Consider the following 17308-nt stretch of genomic DNA (forward strand, 5'->3'; position numbering starts at 1 on the left):
TCTACTTGCAGGAGAAAATAACGGATTCCGCTCTGCTCTCCGGCGACACAACTTATCCGCAGTCCAGACCCCGACAGCCGGGACTGGAGGGGGAAAACCTGGGAACACAACGATCGACCTTTCCGCAACGTTAAATCGTGTTCACCTGTTAGCTAAACTGCGGAGTAATGATCATCGGGGGGCGGGTAGGCAGCTGACTGGATAAACAGACTAACGTTACACCGCCCGCCCTGTCGATACAGAAAATAAAACAAACGCAGCATATCATCTGCTAGAAGAGGGCCAGCCGCTTCATTTTTCTCTCCGCGACAAACGATAACATCAGCGGGAAGTGGTGGAAACTTGTCGTTGGCTCTCTGTTCTCGAACAAGCAGCCATCGATATGTCAAAATACACAAGCTTCCCAGAGCCGATGGACGACCAAAATCCTTTCCAGGTGGGTGAAAACAACATCAGGCTAATCTTAGCTGGTGTCAGTGCAGCCTGTGATGGTGCGTTTAGGGGATGAAAGTCATTGATGCTGGCTCTGTAATAGCAGGCGTGTTGTCGGTCATGTGGCATGTGTGGTTTTTTTTCTGGGCCTGTCTGACCACCTTAGCCTGTAGCCACTTGTAGCTCTTATAAACAATGACTACTTCAATAAACGCCACTCAGTTTTGTTGAATGAGGATTAATGTCCCAGCAAGTCAAACTTGTTACTGTGCTAATAAAAATGACCCTTTGTTTTGTCTGCTAGGACCCTGCAGTGACTCAACACAGCAGCAACACAGGATATGCCACACTGGACCTGTACAACCCATTTGATAATACGACTGGGGTGAGCAATGTTTCCTCCTTACTCTGAGATAATCAGGGGGTGGTTCCTGATAATATACCGTATAGATAATGTTAAAACACAGCAGCCCTCAAGTGTCATTTCTTGGGCATGTTTTTGTGATTGTAAGGCACAGATTAGGGCCCCCAGGGGCAGAAATTAGCATCTTGGACCTTATTAACCATCCAATCCCTCCACTGTCTGTGTATTTTGTGCAGCTTTTCTAAAACAAAAGAGGTCTGGCTCCCAGTTTTCGGTGTGGTAATTGAAATTAATGCAAGTTCATTAAGAATTATGCAACATGCTAGCACAAGGCTGCAGAATGCAGCCCGAGAGTCAATCTGAACTACCATTGAGTTGAATATTTTGCTGCTTTGATATTCTATTCAGCTGCCTGTTGTGTTTAAAGTGTCTATCAGCCTGCTTCCAGGAATGGCTGCAAGTTAAGGGAGATTAGCTGTTGTAAAAAGCAAATGCATCAGCTAATGAAAGGCTAAATGCACTGCCACAAATTGTGTATTAAACTGGCATTTAACTGTATGTCACTGAGGATCTTTAGGAGCCTCACAGTCAGAATAAATGGCCATTTGCTTTTACTTTGCTCATTTATTCTGTTTTAATCGGTGCACAAGTCACAGATGGTGGTGGTTTCAATTCATTTGTGGGGAACCAGGCTAGAAAAACCTCTCTACCAGATCTCAAGGTTAGGAAATAAAACTGCAGCCACCTAAGACCACCTGCGGTGAAAGCAGACACAAAAGAGCGACACTGTGCTGTGTGATACACACCTCAGTTGCATGGTATAGTGTTCTCCGTTGCTAGGAAACAGCTTGGGTTCACATGTGCTTCCTGTCATCTGCTGATATTCGCAAGTACTGCAGCAACAGGAAATAAAATAGGATATTTGAAACTGAAGTAGTTCCACAATCATTTACAGTGAATTATTGGATGCGCCCTCGTGTAACCCTTGACGTAATGCAGGATCACTCTGGTCTTGGTCTGGTACTGGCACTGTCCTTTAGTGAACCATTTTCACAATTGTTCTGTATACTGTGGCCATAACAGCAAAATGAGTTGGGGAAAGTTATGATCTGATACGCTTTATTATTTTTTCCCCAGATCATGGTGGTCTATGATATGGGATAAAATACAAAGGCTATTTATGCAAAATGATCTTTATTGCTGCTTATAGGTAGAGCTGCATGAGGTCAAACTGATGCATACTGTCTGTTTTTTTACTATGTTTCCCAGCCTCCACCACCGTATGAAGCCACCTCTCCCTCTGCTCCATCTGTGCCTGCACAGACTCCACCCAGCAGGACAACGCCCACTGAGCCTCGCAACTATGGCTCCTATAACTCCCAGGTATACGTGCTGCAATGTAAAGACACTTGTTGCGGTGCTTGTCTCTTTAGACGAGGGGTTCACCGTCTGATCTTAATATCAGCACATTCAGTGGCTGTAGGATGCATGCTGTTATTGGATCTTGAAAATGACAAAGTCTGGCCTTCATCGTCACGCAAAGCGTATTTCTGGATCCGCCCTCTCAATTTCACTGTGTAACCTGCCACAGTTATGGACACACCTCACTGAATAACTCACTCAATCCAAAACTAGTTCCTACAATCTGATAACTAGACTTCAGAGAAAACAGCTGACATTTCTACAGTTGAAGCATCTCCCAGATGTCAGTGCTGATGCATAAGCTCACATACGTACCTTGAAAGCATCGCCTCTGTGAATCTCTTATGATAACCGGGTCGTTTACGTAAACCTTTTCATTATTTATGACACTAGCACAACCCACCCCTTTGAAACTTGACATGCAGTCCTGGTGCATCACTTACCTTGTGTCTTCTTGTGTTAGACTGCAGTGAATGCTACCACAGCAGAACTCCTGAGGAAGCAGGAGGAGCTGGAGAAGAAAGCCCGGGAGCTGGAGAGGAGAGAGAGGGAGCTGGAGTCACACAGCCTGGGACCTGGAGCCTGTAAGAGAGAGGATATGAGGAGAGTGGTGAATGAAAACAGACAGGCCACAAGCTTAAACATGACAGAAATGAAGTGAATAAACACAGGGTTCATGCAAAGTCTTGAAAGTTTTGAAAAAAAAAAATTAACAGTTATGTTTTTAAGGTTAGAAATATGCTTTTCAGCATAATCTGGTCACTCAGTCACTCATTTGTTTGTTGTTACCTGGCAGTATTTAACAATCATGATTAAAACATACAATCAAGGCTCTATGAACAGCTGGTAAGATAAATACACATTGATAGCTGTGGATGTAAAAGAATTTCGTAAACTTTATTTTTGGCCTTTGCATTTATAGTAACAATTTTAATGTGATGATAAAGGCTTCAAGAGTCTGGAAATTTTTGGTTTAAATACCTTGAAAGAGCTTGAATTTCACTCCAAAAAATAAAGAAATACCTCAGGTGGCTAAATGTGTGGTATGATTTCATTGAATTTTTCTCTCTGATCTCTCCATCAGCCCGTCAGAATAACTGGCCCCCGCTGCCTTCATTCTGCCCTGTTGGCCCCTGCTTCTACCAGGACATCAGTGTGGAGATCACTCAGCGCTTCCAGCGCACCGTCACCATCATGTACTACTTCTGGATGTGTGAGTTCCTGAAACTGTAACTGCGTGCTGTTGTGTGAATTCCCAGCATCATTGTTGCAACATCAGTCTCCTAATGTAACCTAATTACTAAAGGGGTTTGGGTGGTGTGCTTGAAGGGGGGCACTGGCACATGTGATTGCAGTGAAACTAAAATCTCCACCTGTTAGCACTGTGCTGTGTAAGTGAAAGAATGCCTTAAGGAATTGAACGTAGCGCTGACTCATGACTTCTCCTGTACTGTCTGGAGTGCGAGCTGGAATGTTTGCCAAGAGAGTCTGACGCTTAACTGCCAGATTGAGGACTTTGGCAAGAACCAGCTGAAATCAGCTGAAGCTTCGGCTGTTTTCATCTGTGACATCAACATAAGAACCAGTTCAAATTGGTGAAAATAAATAAGTTCTTCTTAATGATCCATGCAAAATACGCGCACTGGGGAAAAAAAGTTAAAAGGGGTTTGTTTTCTGGTTCACATGCATGTTCACAAATCTCAGAATGGCTTCTGGAATGAACCTTGATACAGATGTTGAAAATGACAGAAAGCGGAAGAGAAAGTGACAGTGCATTTTTTTTTCCCCGCATTTCCCTGTATGGTTTATTTTTACTGCTGTATGCTGAAAGGCAGTGATAATGAAGTGGTAACCTTTCGTTCTTATGACCTACTTGGATAATTACAGGCCTATAGAGTAGCAGCCTATAAAGCTGTATAATCATTACTCTGCTTTTCTGCCGAATCATAACAAATGGTTGCAAGTGTTCCAAGGCCTGGCACCAGTCCTGGACCCGGAGGGATCAGGACTGTAAAACTAGAATGCAAATATATATTTGACAGTTTTTGTCCTGCCTCCTGTCAACATTGTGTGCTCTGCTTTATGTGTTAGTTCCTTATGCTGTTTTGGGATTAGTGAGTAGTTTCACTTTTACTTCTGAATGAACAACTATTATCATAGTTATCATTTAATTCTAATTTATGAGGGACGCATAATGCAGTAACACTTTGTTATGGTGCACGTATTCACCATTAACTAGTTGCTTTTTAGAATGCTTATTAGTAACATATTGGGCTTTTATTAGTCATTATAAAGAATATTCTGAATGACCATATTCCCCTACTTACTGATAGTTGATAGTAAGTAATGTACATTAATTATGATCTTAATACTTAAACCTAATCATAACTTCCAGGAGACGGCATGAATGAGTGCTTTATAATAACTAATAAAGAGCCAGTACACTACTGATATTCATGCCAGTAACAACTAGTTCATGGTGAAAATTAGCATCTTTATAGGAAGTGTGACCCATAATGCTTGACCATCAAGAGGTTATAAAAAATGGGTAATAAAAAGCTAAAACAAAGCCCAGGCCTCTGTCAGTCTCAGCCAAAGGACAACCAACAGAGCCGATTCTAAACTAAGCAGTAGGCAAAGGGAAGTAATGCTTTGCGTGATGTTGCATCAGCCAAATCCTCACAAGTTTCTTGGGAGTGGGGAAGGGTGGGTTGGAATGGTGTTTTAGTGCACAGCTCTGTAACAAAGCAACAAAGGCTGCAGTGCTGCTTACTCTTCTCCAGCCGCTAACATTCAACCTTCCTTCAACTCTTTTCATCCTCTTTTATTGATGTCCAGTCTGCACTTGCACGCTGCTCTTCAACCTGATCTCCTCCCTGGCCATGTTCTGTGTGGACCCCTCCGGTGGTGTCGGCCTGGGCCTCGCCATCCTCTGGGCTCTGCTCTTCACCCCCTGCTCCTTCGTCTGTTGGTACCGACCTGTGTACAAAGCCTTCAGGTGTGCGCCACCATCTTGATTTTTGTGACGTTTGTAACTTGTATCCTTGGCTTAGCATTTAAAGTTTTTTCCTCTCCTTTCCAGGAGTGACAGCTCCTTCAATTTCTTTGTCTTCTTCTTCGTTTTCTTTGCCCAAGTGGTCGTCTACGTCATCATGACTATCGGTATCCCTGGATGGGGTTTCAGGTATGACTAATAAACAGCCACCTCCGTTTTAGATGGATGCATCACTCATTGCACTTTGTGTTTCTTGTGTTACAACTTGCATAAAAACAGTCTGTATCGGTTTGTCTTGCTCATGCCAATGCACCAGGAGCACAGGCCTTTTTTCAGTACAGACATTTGACTTGTCATAACAGGAAAAGCATAGGTGTAACTAAAAATGAACATGTTCCATTTAAGTGTCCCAGTTAGCCGTGACAGTGAGCCAGCATGCACATCACCAGAGCCCTGGAAATCACAAACCCAAGTGCAGTGCTGGAATGAAACTAAGTACATTTACTGAATGAATATACTTAGATACTATTTGAGGCACTTGTATTTTACTTGCCTATTTACACTTTACATAATTATACTATACTTCTATTCCACTACGTTATAGTCAAATGTTGTACTTTTTACTCCACTACATTTGTCTGACAACTTTACTTTTATGATTACAATTTTTCATCCCCTTCCTCTCCAGTGTCTTCAGATTTTGTGATTTTTGAATTAAAATTGTGATGATCTTATATAGAATATGATGCATTGCTTTAGATTCAACTACCTAGCAGTATAAAAAGTGGTTCAAATTAGCTCAACCTTATACATATAGAACACTAAAATGAAACATACACGTTAAAGCAGCAATAATATTAATCCTTAAACACCCATTTTTCTACACATTAAGTACTTTTGATACATTGAGCATATTTTGCTAATTGTACTTTTACTTAAGAAAGCTTGAATCCAGGACTTTTGCTTGTTGTGTTTTCACAGTGGGGTATTAAACACTTTAATAAGCCTTTATCTTAAGTACAGGATCTGAATACTCCTTCTGCAACTGGCTAATTAGAATGCAGCCCTCTTTTATGTTATTGGTTGCACTTGTGCATGTCAGTCTTTGTCATGAAAAAAACTGTTAGCAATTAGGATATAATCAGACTTTCTGGACTATATGGAAGTATGGCAGTGAAGCTTTTTCTTGCATCAGACAGCTACTTTTGTTAAGGCTGCTCTGCTTCAAATAAGCGTCATTATGTGAGCACAATGCTGACAGAACAGAACTAATGAGTACATAATTAAGACCAGGTGTAAATGTCAGAGTCAGGGTAACATGTTCACACACGGATTGCTTTCTAAGTGCAGGTGCAAATGAGGATATTAATAGTCTTTTCTTCCCCCTCCGACTTTGAATCTGTCTCTTTCCCACAGCGGGTGGATCGTGAGCCTGGCTGCTCTGAAGACCAGCGTCCCCGTCGGTGCGATCATGATGATGAATGCCATCCTCTTTACTGCTCAAACCGCCATGGGGGTTGTCATACTGAAGAAGGTGAAAACTGAATCATTTTGTTTACATGCAAGGGGAAATTCAAGTTAAGGTTGTGTTTTCGACAACTGTCAGTCACACAGTCCCTGTATGGACTAATTAACAGGATATTCAGAGCAGAACCATGAAAACAGGAATTCCAGTGTAAAAACAAGTAACGGGGTTTTACATATTCACTGTGTAGGAGTAAAGAGGAACTGGCAGGGAGGAACCTTTTTGAGAGAGCAGTATGTTTTAGTCTGGCAGATTGATTGCAACACTGGTTAAGCCTGAAAGCTGACCCGGCCTGCACCAAGTTTCCATGATAATAAAGGCTGAACCTCCGTTATGAAACAGGATATCCTGAACATAAGCCTGACGTACTGAAATGGGCCTGGTGTATCTGGTGATGTTGCTTTATGAAACACCCCTCTGGTTTCTGAGACTAGGTGATGATGTTCACATGAGCACCTCTTCAGTATTTTTCAACCTGCACCCCATTTTCACGTTTTTGTGTTTAAGTGACTAATGGAGACAAACATTTTTGAAATTGGTGCAGTGTTGAGTGAGAGCGCTGCAGCCAGCAGCCACACAACGGCCTGCAATCTCACACTTTGGGGCAATTGCGCACCATCAGTGTATAATATTCTGACTCAACGTGCTTGTTTCCCCCACTGCCTCTCTGATGTCCACCCTCCCTCTCACTCTTCTCCTGATTTTCTCACATCGAACTCTGTGAATTAAGGGTTTATTTCAACCAAACCAGAGTTGATGATTGTTGTGAAAAACGGTTTCGGTGAGTTTTGCTTTGTTTCTCACAATGATCTGAGGGGTAAAATTGCGGTTTCGGTCAATGGAGTCTGGTGGCTTTGAGGAGAGCGGCTGTTTCTGGTTAAACAAAAAGGATCTTAATCCTCAACAAAAAGGTCTTTCTCTGTTAGAATAAGACTCTTAGAATAACAATCTGAGCCTGTCAGTGATAAAAACAAACACTTCTAGTGGACGTTCATTGATGGTGCACACATGCATGGAGGGATTACATTGCCGACCTCAGCGCTCTCGCTCAACACTGGACCAATTCCAAAATTTGTTGTCCCTATTAGTCACCTAGACACAAAAACATGAAGGAAAAAGGTCCAGGGTGAAAAATGCAGAAGTTTGCCTTTCATACTCACTGTTGAAGCGCCTGCATAGTTGTGGAGAGGAATGGAAATTGGGTTTAATAGTAATGCAGGATATCACACAAAAAGGCAGAAAAATAATCATAATTGTTCATCCATGTAAAGCCCCCATTTAAATCCAATCAGGAAGTGAAGGATTAGTAGGTCTAATTCAAATAACATTTGCATATTAATGTGCACTGTGCTTAGAAATGCTTTCAATGAGGCTAAAAGTTAATTTTAGACAATACTGTCACTTTCCTTCTGAATTAAGTCAGAGGAAGACATTGGTGTCAGAATTGTTAAACTGTATTTTCACCCGCTACCCGGTCTGTGCAAGCACATGCAACCGGCTGCGCCCAGGTGGTGCGCCTACCACGAAGCAGTCAGTAGATAACAAACAGTCCGAAGAATAGCCACGATATCAGGTTCTGCGTATCCTTTCCACCCTCACAATGCGCATGATATGATGATGAACTTGCTGCATGTATCGGGTGTCAGCGCGCTCTGCTCTTCCCTCCTTCAGGTCCACAGTCTGTACAGGCAGACCGATGCCAGCTTTCAGAAGGCCCAGGCCGAGTTCGCCACCGGAGTCATGTCCAATCAGGCTGTACGCCAGGCGGCTACCACCGCCGCCCAGGGGGCCTTCACCGCACCTCGATAGAGGGCGACGAGAGGGGTTGGGAGGCTGAGAAGCTGAGGAGGAGGAGGGCCCTTTCAGATTGATAGAGGATCACTTTGGTATTTATTTCCCCACAGGTGATTAGAGTTTTTTATTTTTTTTTTTGGGGGGGGGGGACTGGGTCCATGTAATTACCCCCGAGCGACTGAAAGCATGACACAGAAGTGGGGGTTGTCTAATTTCTAAAGGTGTACAGGACAAGTTAGCTACATTGCCAAACTGGGAGTCAACAACTCGTGTTGAATCAAAATTTAAAGAGTTGTGAAAACAGTAAGATGTGATAATGTGGAGCTGTATGCACTTCAGCTCAGTTGTGCGAGGTGTCAGGTAAAATAGAAACACGCCAATACAACGTGCATCAGTGAATGCAGGGAAAATGCTTCTTTTCTTCTTTTTTTTTTCTCTTCAAGCTGTGTGCCAAGTGTGGCGGCTCTCTGGATTCTCCCTGTTTTTGAATGACGTGGATGTACATTATGTTTATGAGGAGCCATGTTTGAGACAGAGAGTTGGAGCTGAACACTGAAAAGTTGCCATTCTAACATTTGATCCACAGCTGAGTGGCTCGACTTTGGCCAACGCTATTTTGTCGTTGTTGTTGTTGTCGTCGTTGTTGTTGCTTAAGTGTAAACTAACAAGTTGTTTTGTTATTATTTCAAATGAGAATGCCTATTTACTTTATTGCCAAAACCTCTCATACTGTAAAGATTATGAACATGTGTTGTTTCGGTTATAAATATATCTGTCACTGTTCTGTTGGTGTTGCTCGTGGTTCTTCTTATTACAAGTCACTATCTTGGTTTTAATAAAATATATTGCCATGCTTATACAAGTCTACTGCAGTTATTATTACCTCATCTTATTGGCTATTCTGAAGAAAGCGCACAGGAGGCTTTTCTTTTTAAGCTTGAGCTGAAAAAATGGAGTGTATCTGGGGACGGTGTGGTGCAGTTTAGTAGCGCAGCAGTGGAGAGCCTCCTCATGCTGTAACTGTGTGGTGTAGCAACACATCAGCTGAGGACAGGAGACAGTTGGACACAGTTGTGCATACTGCAACCAGAACTGACACCATCTCCCGCCCCTAGTGGAAATCTGTAAGGCTGGATTACAAAAGAAGGGCCCTCAAGTTGCAAAGGACCCCCCAGCCCAGCCAAAACAACCTTTTTAACTTCCTAAAAAGCATGAAGACCAGAACCATCCAGGTTCCAGAATAGCAGCACTTCAAAGACGTAAAGGAGTTTGTGCAGTAGAACATTTGTTTTAACAGCAGATGTTGCTGCTAATTTCCCTACAGGTGTTTTATCCATTTGTTTTATGCTTTACACGCTTATGATTAATTTATGGCTTGGACACTGCTTGTTTTATACTTGTATTTTGGATTTTATAAGTGAGTGCTTGTACTAAATTTGTTGACAAACTCCAATCCAATAAAATACTGAATATTATATTATACTCTTGTAGCAGATTGTTAGCTGATATTTTATGTGTCATTGAGTTGCTGCGACCTCGCTCGGCTCGATTTTCTGCCCTGAAACTGGGGACGCCCTTAAAACCCAAGCAGAGGATTCGGTGCGTTACACCAAATTTCTGTTTTTAAGAAGAGAAAATCCACCTTATAACATTTTTTTTATTCTCTGGCGACACCCAACACACTTACAGGAAACTGCACCCGTGATGTCCTCCTGACAGCTTGTTGCTTTCTGAGCTCTGGTTCTGTGTTTGCAGCTTGTTTTTGCAGAGTGGTCCTGAAGCCGCAGGTAAATATAGCCCGTACGTGTATTTTTGGTCATCACGGAAGCAGCCTAAAAATATTTGCTTTATAAACTTTATTTATATATACATATATAAAGTGCAATGTGAGGAGCGTGCTGCCTGCTCATTAATAACACTATCATGCCATCTGCAGCTGGCTTTCTGACATGACCCCGGGCAGCAGACCCTCCGGGACTGCTCTGATCCGTCTGAGACCTCCACAGGCTGCCGCACCGACGTCAGGCGCTGCGCTTCACCGTGAAGATGGCGGAGGCTGCTGAGGCACAACAACACCGGTTTTTCTGCCACTGCTGTAAATGTGAAACTAAGCCCAAACTCCCGGTGAGTCACTTTAATGAGTGTTTTTTTTTCTTTTAAACTATTATTATTATCATCATTGTTCCACACGTGCTGGTCTGGGAATCATCCACGCGCACATGAAGGCAGGGGCTTTGACTTTTAGAGCTCTTTCTGTTGTTTAAGTGTGCGTAAAGTTAACTGATCGATCTTTTATCAGTCTGCTTGAAAATGATGATCACTAAAGCTTCATGTATGGCAGCCTGTTGGTGCTTGTGTATGTGCGTTCAGCATGCGCCAAGATCTTACATTGGAGAGAGAGAGAGAGGGAGTCAAATCTGGTGATTCACGATGCCATATTTAGAAGCACCACTGTTGGCGACTTCGTGTCCAGTTGTCTACTGTCAACTGTGGGCGAGAGACGTAAGAGGGGCTGGCCGGGTGTCACCACATGCACCAGCAGCACGTACATGGCTCTCTAAACTGTTAGAGCCGCAAATAGGTGCCCCCAGCCCCTGCAGCCAGAACTGTTTTGCCCCCTTGTTGTCTTGGTGAAGCCCAGCTGAAAGATATATCTCATTAGGTGATTTTTTTTTTGTTTGTTTTGCTGGAGATTCATTTCTCCTTAGTGGCTGTAGTCGGAGTGTGAACGGCACCGTTAAAGCGCATTTGTTGCGCAGCTGGCACTTTTCACGGCACGATTACGCACCGACAGTGTCATGATGGAGCAAAAAGCGCACGTGTGTTTGTATGTGAGAAACAGACAGAGTGAGTGTTTATGAGTGAAGGAGAGATTTTATTAGACTGTGACCATAAATTTGTGGAGACCCCTTGCGCAAAACAATTTTTTTTGAAAGATTATTTTTGGATAGTCGACTTGGAGACACAGGAAAGATTGTAAAAGGGATGACATGTGACAGGTCCTCAGCCTGAATCAAACCAGGGGCATTGCAGTAACAATGTGCCAATAACCACTAATGCACAGAGATACCTCATTTCTGTGCTCATGAGGCTGTTTTCTGTGATCCAGGCTGTACCCCTTACTTCTAATTTAGGTATATAATAACTATTCAGCAGCATACTGTAATATTTTAGGAAGTAGTGTGCTCTCAACTTTGTGGCAACAGTTTGAGGAAGAGAAATCCATGCCAACATGACAGTGACCTGGGTGGCTGGTGGCCTTGTGGTTAAGATGCACAGAGGCGTAGCACAATATTCTGGATGCTGTATATAGGCATTCTCTGTGGGCCGCACCCCCAAATCCAAAGCTATTAATTATCTTTGTGGGTCTTCCTCACATGAGGGCCCAGTATCCTCAATCTCTCTTTACCCCCCTCGAGTCTAATAAAAGATGCAAAAACTCTTAACATGGCCGCAATGTCCACACAGCCAGATCTATAAAGGACTTATTTTTCTGATTTTGGTGTGAGACAACTTGTCCAGCCTGCACAGACTCCGACCTCAGCCTCATCCAACAACCTGAACTGCAGGTGCTGCTCTCGTTAATGCTGCTGTGGCTGAGGGAGAGCCGTTCTCTGCAGCCAGGTCCCATAAGCTTGTCAGAAACCTTCCTACACGAATGGAGGCTGTTATGGAAACAGATCAATCCCCATATTTTTTGTGTGAGATGAGAAGTTTGAATAGCCACATTTGTTTTTGGCTCTGTATTGTATATGCGTTTCCTCTTCAAGGATTTCGTCTGCCCCAGATGTGACTCTGGCTTCATTGAGGAGGTGGCAGAAGATTCCAGGTACAGCTCCGTTTTGGTGCTTAAATGTACTGTTATTTTCTCTGATTTATAAAGATGTTTAAAGCATGTTTAAAATATTAAATTGCATACAATGGTCACTGTCAAGGCAAATCTGAAGAGTTGCAGGCTCTTAAATGTTGTGTTTCATTTTGCTTTCTAGTCTCCTGCAGGACAGCACGTCAGTGGCCAGTGAAGATTCAAACTCTTTGTTCTCAGAGGTACGAGAGCAAATGGCATTTTAATAAGAACACTCCTCTTTCTCTGAGGCTTTGTTTGACTCGTCCTTTTTCTGGTCTCACTCCAAGTTATGGCAGCTGCTGTTTATGGAGCGCTCGGCTCTTCTGTCGCATCCGCCCTCGTCAGAGTCCGACCCAGACGACAGCGAGCAGGTACCTGCAGGTCAGAGCCGTCCTTCTCCAGTGTCGCCAGGAGCTGGCGAGGCCAGAGAACCAGAGTCTCCCTCCCAGCCTGAACAAGAGAGGCCGTCCAGGCCTGAGCAAAGGCCTGCAGTGGAAGGGTGTGTGGACATGGTACACAGCAAGTGATCTCTCAGAGTGTAAAAATCCTTTAGTATGATATGTTATTTATAGATCTATTTCTATTCATGGCGATGTACAGTACAAGCACCACCAAGAGAAAACCCTGATTCCAAAAAAGCTGGGATAAAGGAGCCAAACACTTTGACTCACCTAAAAACGTTACTGAGATATTTTTGACAGCAGAGTGCATTAAGTATAGTGCGCTGTGCTTTTCAATACTCACTAATCATGTGTCAGTTGGATCTTTTACTCATGCATGTTTTATAAAATGTGACTCTATTACAAACAGTGTTCAGAGAGGTTTACCCTCATTGTGCGAAAGGATTTAAATTCATTGATTTCTGATTGCCAGAACAGATTTTCTTATGTTTGTTAATTGAACATAATGGCTTTTCCCCACTGATACGTGACCTGATAATGTTGTGGTTTTACACTTATTGCATTATATATATTCATCAAGCATCCACACTTCAGGATCCTGATGTGACAATTTGATATAAACGACTCAAAATGGCTTTTCTTCACAGCACATACGTTACACTGTGTAACACGCCTAATCTGTTGTGTGTTGAGTCATTGAAGATAACACCTTATTGCATCGCTTGATATGTTTTGGAAGCACACTAAAGCAGACATCTTTGCTGTGTGCTTTTGCCCTTTCAAGGATCGTGCAGCAGTTCTTGGCCGGCCTGTTTGCCAACAGCGGAAACCCCGGTGCTGCACCAGCTGCACTGTAAACGCTTTTTAATTCTCGATTCACATCATTTGCTTTTGTTTTCGTCTAACGCTGTGTGACAACATCCCCTCTCTCTCTCTCTCTGTCTATTTCCTGCTCTCTTTCTGTTTGTCTCTCAGATCCAGCATGCTACAGTTGTATGCAAACCCTGGAGATTATGCGTGGGGTCAGGGAGGTCTGGACACTGTCATCACAGAGGTCAGTGATATCAGAGCTGGTGATTTCTAAGCACTGTGGTTTCCTTTGTCTTCTTCTTCCCTCTCTCTCTATCTCGCAACCTTCTGTCACTAAACTACTTTCATATCTCTGACTCCAGTCACCCACATCCTTCTTTGTCCACACAAACTGCGACTCTCTTGTTTTACGGCCTCTGTTTCCCCTCCGCCCCTCAATTCTCCACCATACGTTGTTTCTTCTCCCACCCAACTGTAGTTGTTAGGACAGCTGGAGAGCACAGGTCCACCCCCTGCAGAAAAGGAGATGATCTCATCCCTGCCAACCGTTTGCATCTCTCAAGAACAGACAGGTAGTGATCCCAGCACGGCATTCTGCTCACCGACCACATGATCAGTCCAATACGTCTCATATTAGGTGGCCGGTTTGAACAGCTTTTGATATTGAGATTTCTTTTGGAGTGTAAATGTGGAGTTTGAGGCATACACACACTATAGGGCTGTGAAGTTCTTCTTTCCTTTTTTCCTTTCCTTCTCCTATCTTTCTTTTTCTCCCCAATCATTCCTTTCCTCTTCCTCTTTCCTTGCATCCTTCTCTCCTCCCTTCTATCTCTCTTCTCCTGTCTTTCCTTCCCTTCTCCAATCTTTCCTTTCCTTTCTTTTTTGTGTCCCACATCCATTTCTCTTCCTTTTCTTTCCTTTCCTTTCTCTTCTTGCCTTGTCCTGTCTTTCCTCTTCTCCTCCTCTCTCCTTCCCTCCTTCTCTCTGTCCTTCCCTTCTCTCCTTCCTCCCTCTGCATTTACTGAACTTCTCCTATCTTGTCTGTTCTTCCTATATATTTCTTTTCCTCCTCACCTTCTCATAACATAACTTTCTCATTCTGACTTTCACTTTCTCCTCCCATCTTTCCTTGACCTCCTACCTCTCCTTCCCTCCCCTCATCTTTCCTTTCCTATCTCTCCATCCCTCCTCTTAACCTTTCTTCTTCCCTCTCGACTTTCCTGTCCTCTCTCCTTCCCTCCTCTTATTTTACACCCACTCCCCTCATTCCTTCCCTTCTATTGTTACTCCTTCCCTCATCATGTCTGTCCTTTCTTCATCCTTAATGTAAAGAGGAGATCGCTATTCTCTGGAGACCGTTTTTTGTATTGCCTGGATGCAGACTACTTCTAAACCGTAGAGTTGCTCACACAGTTCATGGAGGTGTTGCTTCTAATTCATAAAAAGCTGCTGAAAGATAAAACAAGCTGGGTTGGCTACATGAAATGACAGAGGGCTACATTACTAATGCATGGCCTGTAGACATGTCTTGCACATTTGAGGTGTAATGAATCATTAAACATTTTATGACTGTGTTGTCTGTATCTACTTCTGTGTTTGTGTGTGTGTGTGTGTGTGTGTGTGTCTTCCTCATGCACACACTCAGACCTTCTGTTTCTGTTTTTCTTGTTTTTCTCTCCCAGACTGCAGACTGGAGTGTCCAGTTTGTAGGGAGGAGTATTCATTAGGGGAATCTGTCAGGAAGCTACCCTGCCTCCATTACTTCCACAGTGAATGTATAGTGCCTTGGCTGGAGCTGGTAAGTACAAGGAGTGGATGTGGTCAGTGGGCTGAAGGGTTTGAAGGTCAGTTAGATCATGGAGGTTTTAACGGTTTGTCACACATCCTGAATTGCGGGATGTGATGACAAGGTGGAAACTTTTTACCAAAACGTGTACCAATTTTCTGCTGCTATACCGCTGACTTTCTGCCAGCAGGTTAACAAGTGTTTCTCTCCCTGTCAAAGCATGATACCTGCCCAGTGTGCCGAAAAAGCCTTGACGGTGTCGACAACAGCCTCCCGCCCACATCACAACCCCCGGAAGCCCGCTCCATCAGGACAGAGCAACAGGAGAGGCAGGCGATCTGAGAAATGGGCCAAGCAACTCTACCTCTTTACTGTTTTTAAGAAGCACGCGTCTCACCTCAGACCTTCCCTCGCACTGGCTGATTTTAAATAAAATACATGCATCAGAGTCAGATATTGCAGCTTTAACTCTCACTTGATTTGCGCATCTCTGCTGAGGACCTTTACGGTTTCTACTCCAGCATCTTCGGCATTTTTGAGCCACACTACACACAAAAGGACCATGCAGATTGCTGCCAAGCTGCCGAGGTGATGTCTTTCTATGCTGCCCTCTGAGGTGGATTTCTGAATGACTGACTTTGATGTCATGAACTCACCACCACTGAGCTGCAAGTGGTTGTCAAAATGATGGGAATCCACAGAGTTATGAAGTTTTTGAACGCTTTTGCATTAAGGCCCTTGGTAAGATGATTTCTTAATGCAGTACATTTTGTGGGCGTTTTTTCCACCCAGTCTGATTGAGCGTTGATCTCCTCTCTGTTTAAAGCTGTTATTAAAGCCTAACCCTGTGATCCTCGCCCTCTGCACCTTCTTTCATCTCACTAATCACGAGAGATTCTGAGGCAGATATTCACATTCTACACATGGATTGCAGACTTTTTATTGGTCTACCAACCTGTTTAATAATCAGTTGGGTTAGCATGGCAGTTTCATTTTGAGTGCATATTTAAGGCTTTTCTGTGTGCCTTTTGCATTTTGGGCACTGTTATAGCTGCTTATTTGGTCAGATCTTTGACCTTAGTAGAATAAAATACAACAGAAAGGTTTACTTGAATATGGCAGTCTGTGTAGAGTACATCAGAATGTAGCCTGATCCAATGAACCGAGCAGCATAAAATAAAAAATGCACATCACTGTTTCAATACAGCGCTACACAGTAGTAGTGTACAGTTCTGTAGTCTATAATTGTTGGCAATATGGTGTAGAATACAGCGGTGGAATAGTGTAATAGTGCTGAAACAAGTCAGTTAATCAAACAGTCAATAACAGAAAATCAATTGTTAATTTTGATAAATAAGTTAACTATTGAAGTCATTATTGTACAAAAATGCTGAACATTTGTTAGTTCCAGCTTCTCCGATGTATGGATGTGCTATTTTTCTACCGTGAATTGAACATTTTTGGGGTTTTGTGTGTTGGTCAGACAAAAAAAAAGCAAGTTGAAGGCACGAGGTCACCTTAACTTGTGATGGCCATTGTCTTTTTTTTTCTATAACCTGACCTTTTTTAGACTAATCAACTCATCTGAAATAATTAGATAATTATGAATGAAAATAAGCAGTTGCAGCCCTAATAGAATAAAACAGAATTGAATAGGCGAGTCTACTATAATACAGCACAGCCTGGAGTAAAACATAGCCTATTCCACATCTAACAAACGCCAAATGCAACAAGAAAGACAAAAAGAGGTCACCACAATATATTTATATATTATCCATCAGTGATTTAGTTTAAATTGGCACATTTGAGAAGCTGCAAATGTGATTAATCTGCCTCATAAATAAATAATTAATTGATTATATACTTTAAAAAGTTGACTATTAATTTAACGCCAATGAACTTATCGATTAGTCGACTGCTTTCAGGTCTAAC

The 17308-nt window shown here is 42.8% G+C and overlaps 2 protein-coding genes across 2 annotated transcripts; both read left to right on the top strand.

The window, feature by feature from the left end:
- Positions 1 to 11: 11 nt before the first annotated feature.
- scamp3 (secretory carrier membrane protein 3) lies at positions 12 to 9389 on the top strand. The gene is made up of 9 exons (XM_041955132.1): positions 12 to 436; positions 737 to 817; positions 2066 to 2179; positions 2682 to 2802; positions 3303 to 3431; positions 5057 to 5216; positions 5301 to 5402; positions 6630 to 6747; positions 8410 to 9389. The coding sequence occupies exons 1-9, from the start codon at positions 383 to 385 to the stop codon at positions 8545 to 8547; spliced, it is 1017 nt and encodes a 338-aa protein (XP_041811066.1). The 5' UTR covers positions 12 to 382; the 3' UTR covers positions 8548 to 9389.
- Positions 9390 to 10256: 867 nt separating this feature from the next.
- rnf115b (ring finger protein 115b) lies at positions 10257 to 16210 on the top strand. Its single transcript, XM_041955779.1, has 10 exons — positions 10257 to 10319; positions 10469 to 10656; positions 12303 to 12361; positions 12522 to 12579; positions 12667 to 12878; positions 13565 to 13633; positions 13756 to 13834; positions 14069 to 14162; positions 15273 to 15388; positions 15596 to 16210. The coding sequence occupies exons 2-10, from the start codon at positions 10579 to 10581 to the stop codon at positions 15716 to 15718; spliced, it is 888 nt and encodes a 295-aa protein (XP_041811713.1). The 5' UTR covers positions 10257 to 10319; positions 10469 to 10578; the 3' UTR covers positions 15719 to 16210.
- The last annotated feature ends 1098 nt before the right edge of the window (positions 16211 to 17308 follow it).

Source organism: Chelmon rostratus, chromosome 16, assembly GCF_017976325.1.
Source record: "Chelmon rostratus isolate fCheRos1 chromosome 16, fCheRos1.pri, whole genome shotgun sequence".
NCBI lineage: Eukaryota > Metazoa > Chordata > Actinopteri > Chaetodontiformes > Chaetodontidae > Chelmon > Chelmon rostratus.

Excerpts from the sequence above, each read along its gene's own strand:
- scamp3 (XM_041955132.1), top strand. The coding sequence starts at position 383 with ATGTCAAAATACACAAGCTTCCCAGAGCCGATGGACGACCAAAATCCT. Across the intron at positions 2,803-3,302 it reads CAGCCTGGGACCTGGAGCCT|CCCGTCAGAATAACTGGCCC; the intron begins GTAAGAGAGAGG and ends TCTCTCCATCAG. Across the intron at positions 5,217-5,300 it reads CCTGTGTACAAAGCCTTCAG|GAGTGACAGCTCCTTCAATT; the intron begins GTGTGCGCCACC and ends TCTCCTTTCCAG.
- rnf115b (XM_041955779.1), top strand. The coding sequence starts at position 10,579 with ATGGCGGAGGCTGCTGAGGCACAACAACACCGGTTTTTCTGCCACTGC. Across the intron at positions 12,362-12,521 it reads GAGGTGGCAGAAGATTCCAG|TCTCCTGCAGGACAGCACGT; the intron begins GTACAGCTCCGT and ends TTTGCTTTCTAG. Across the intron at positions 15,389-15,595 it reads TAGTGCCTTGGCTGGAGCTG|CATGATACCTGCCCAGTGTG; the intron begins GTAAGTACAAGG and ends TCCCTGTCAAAG.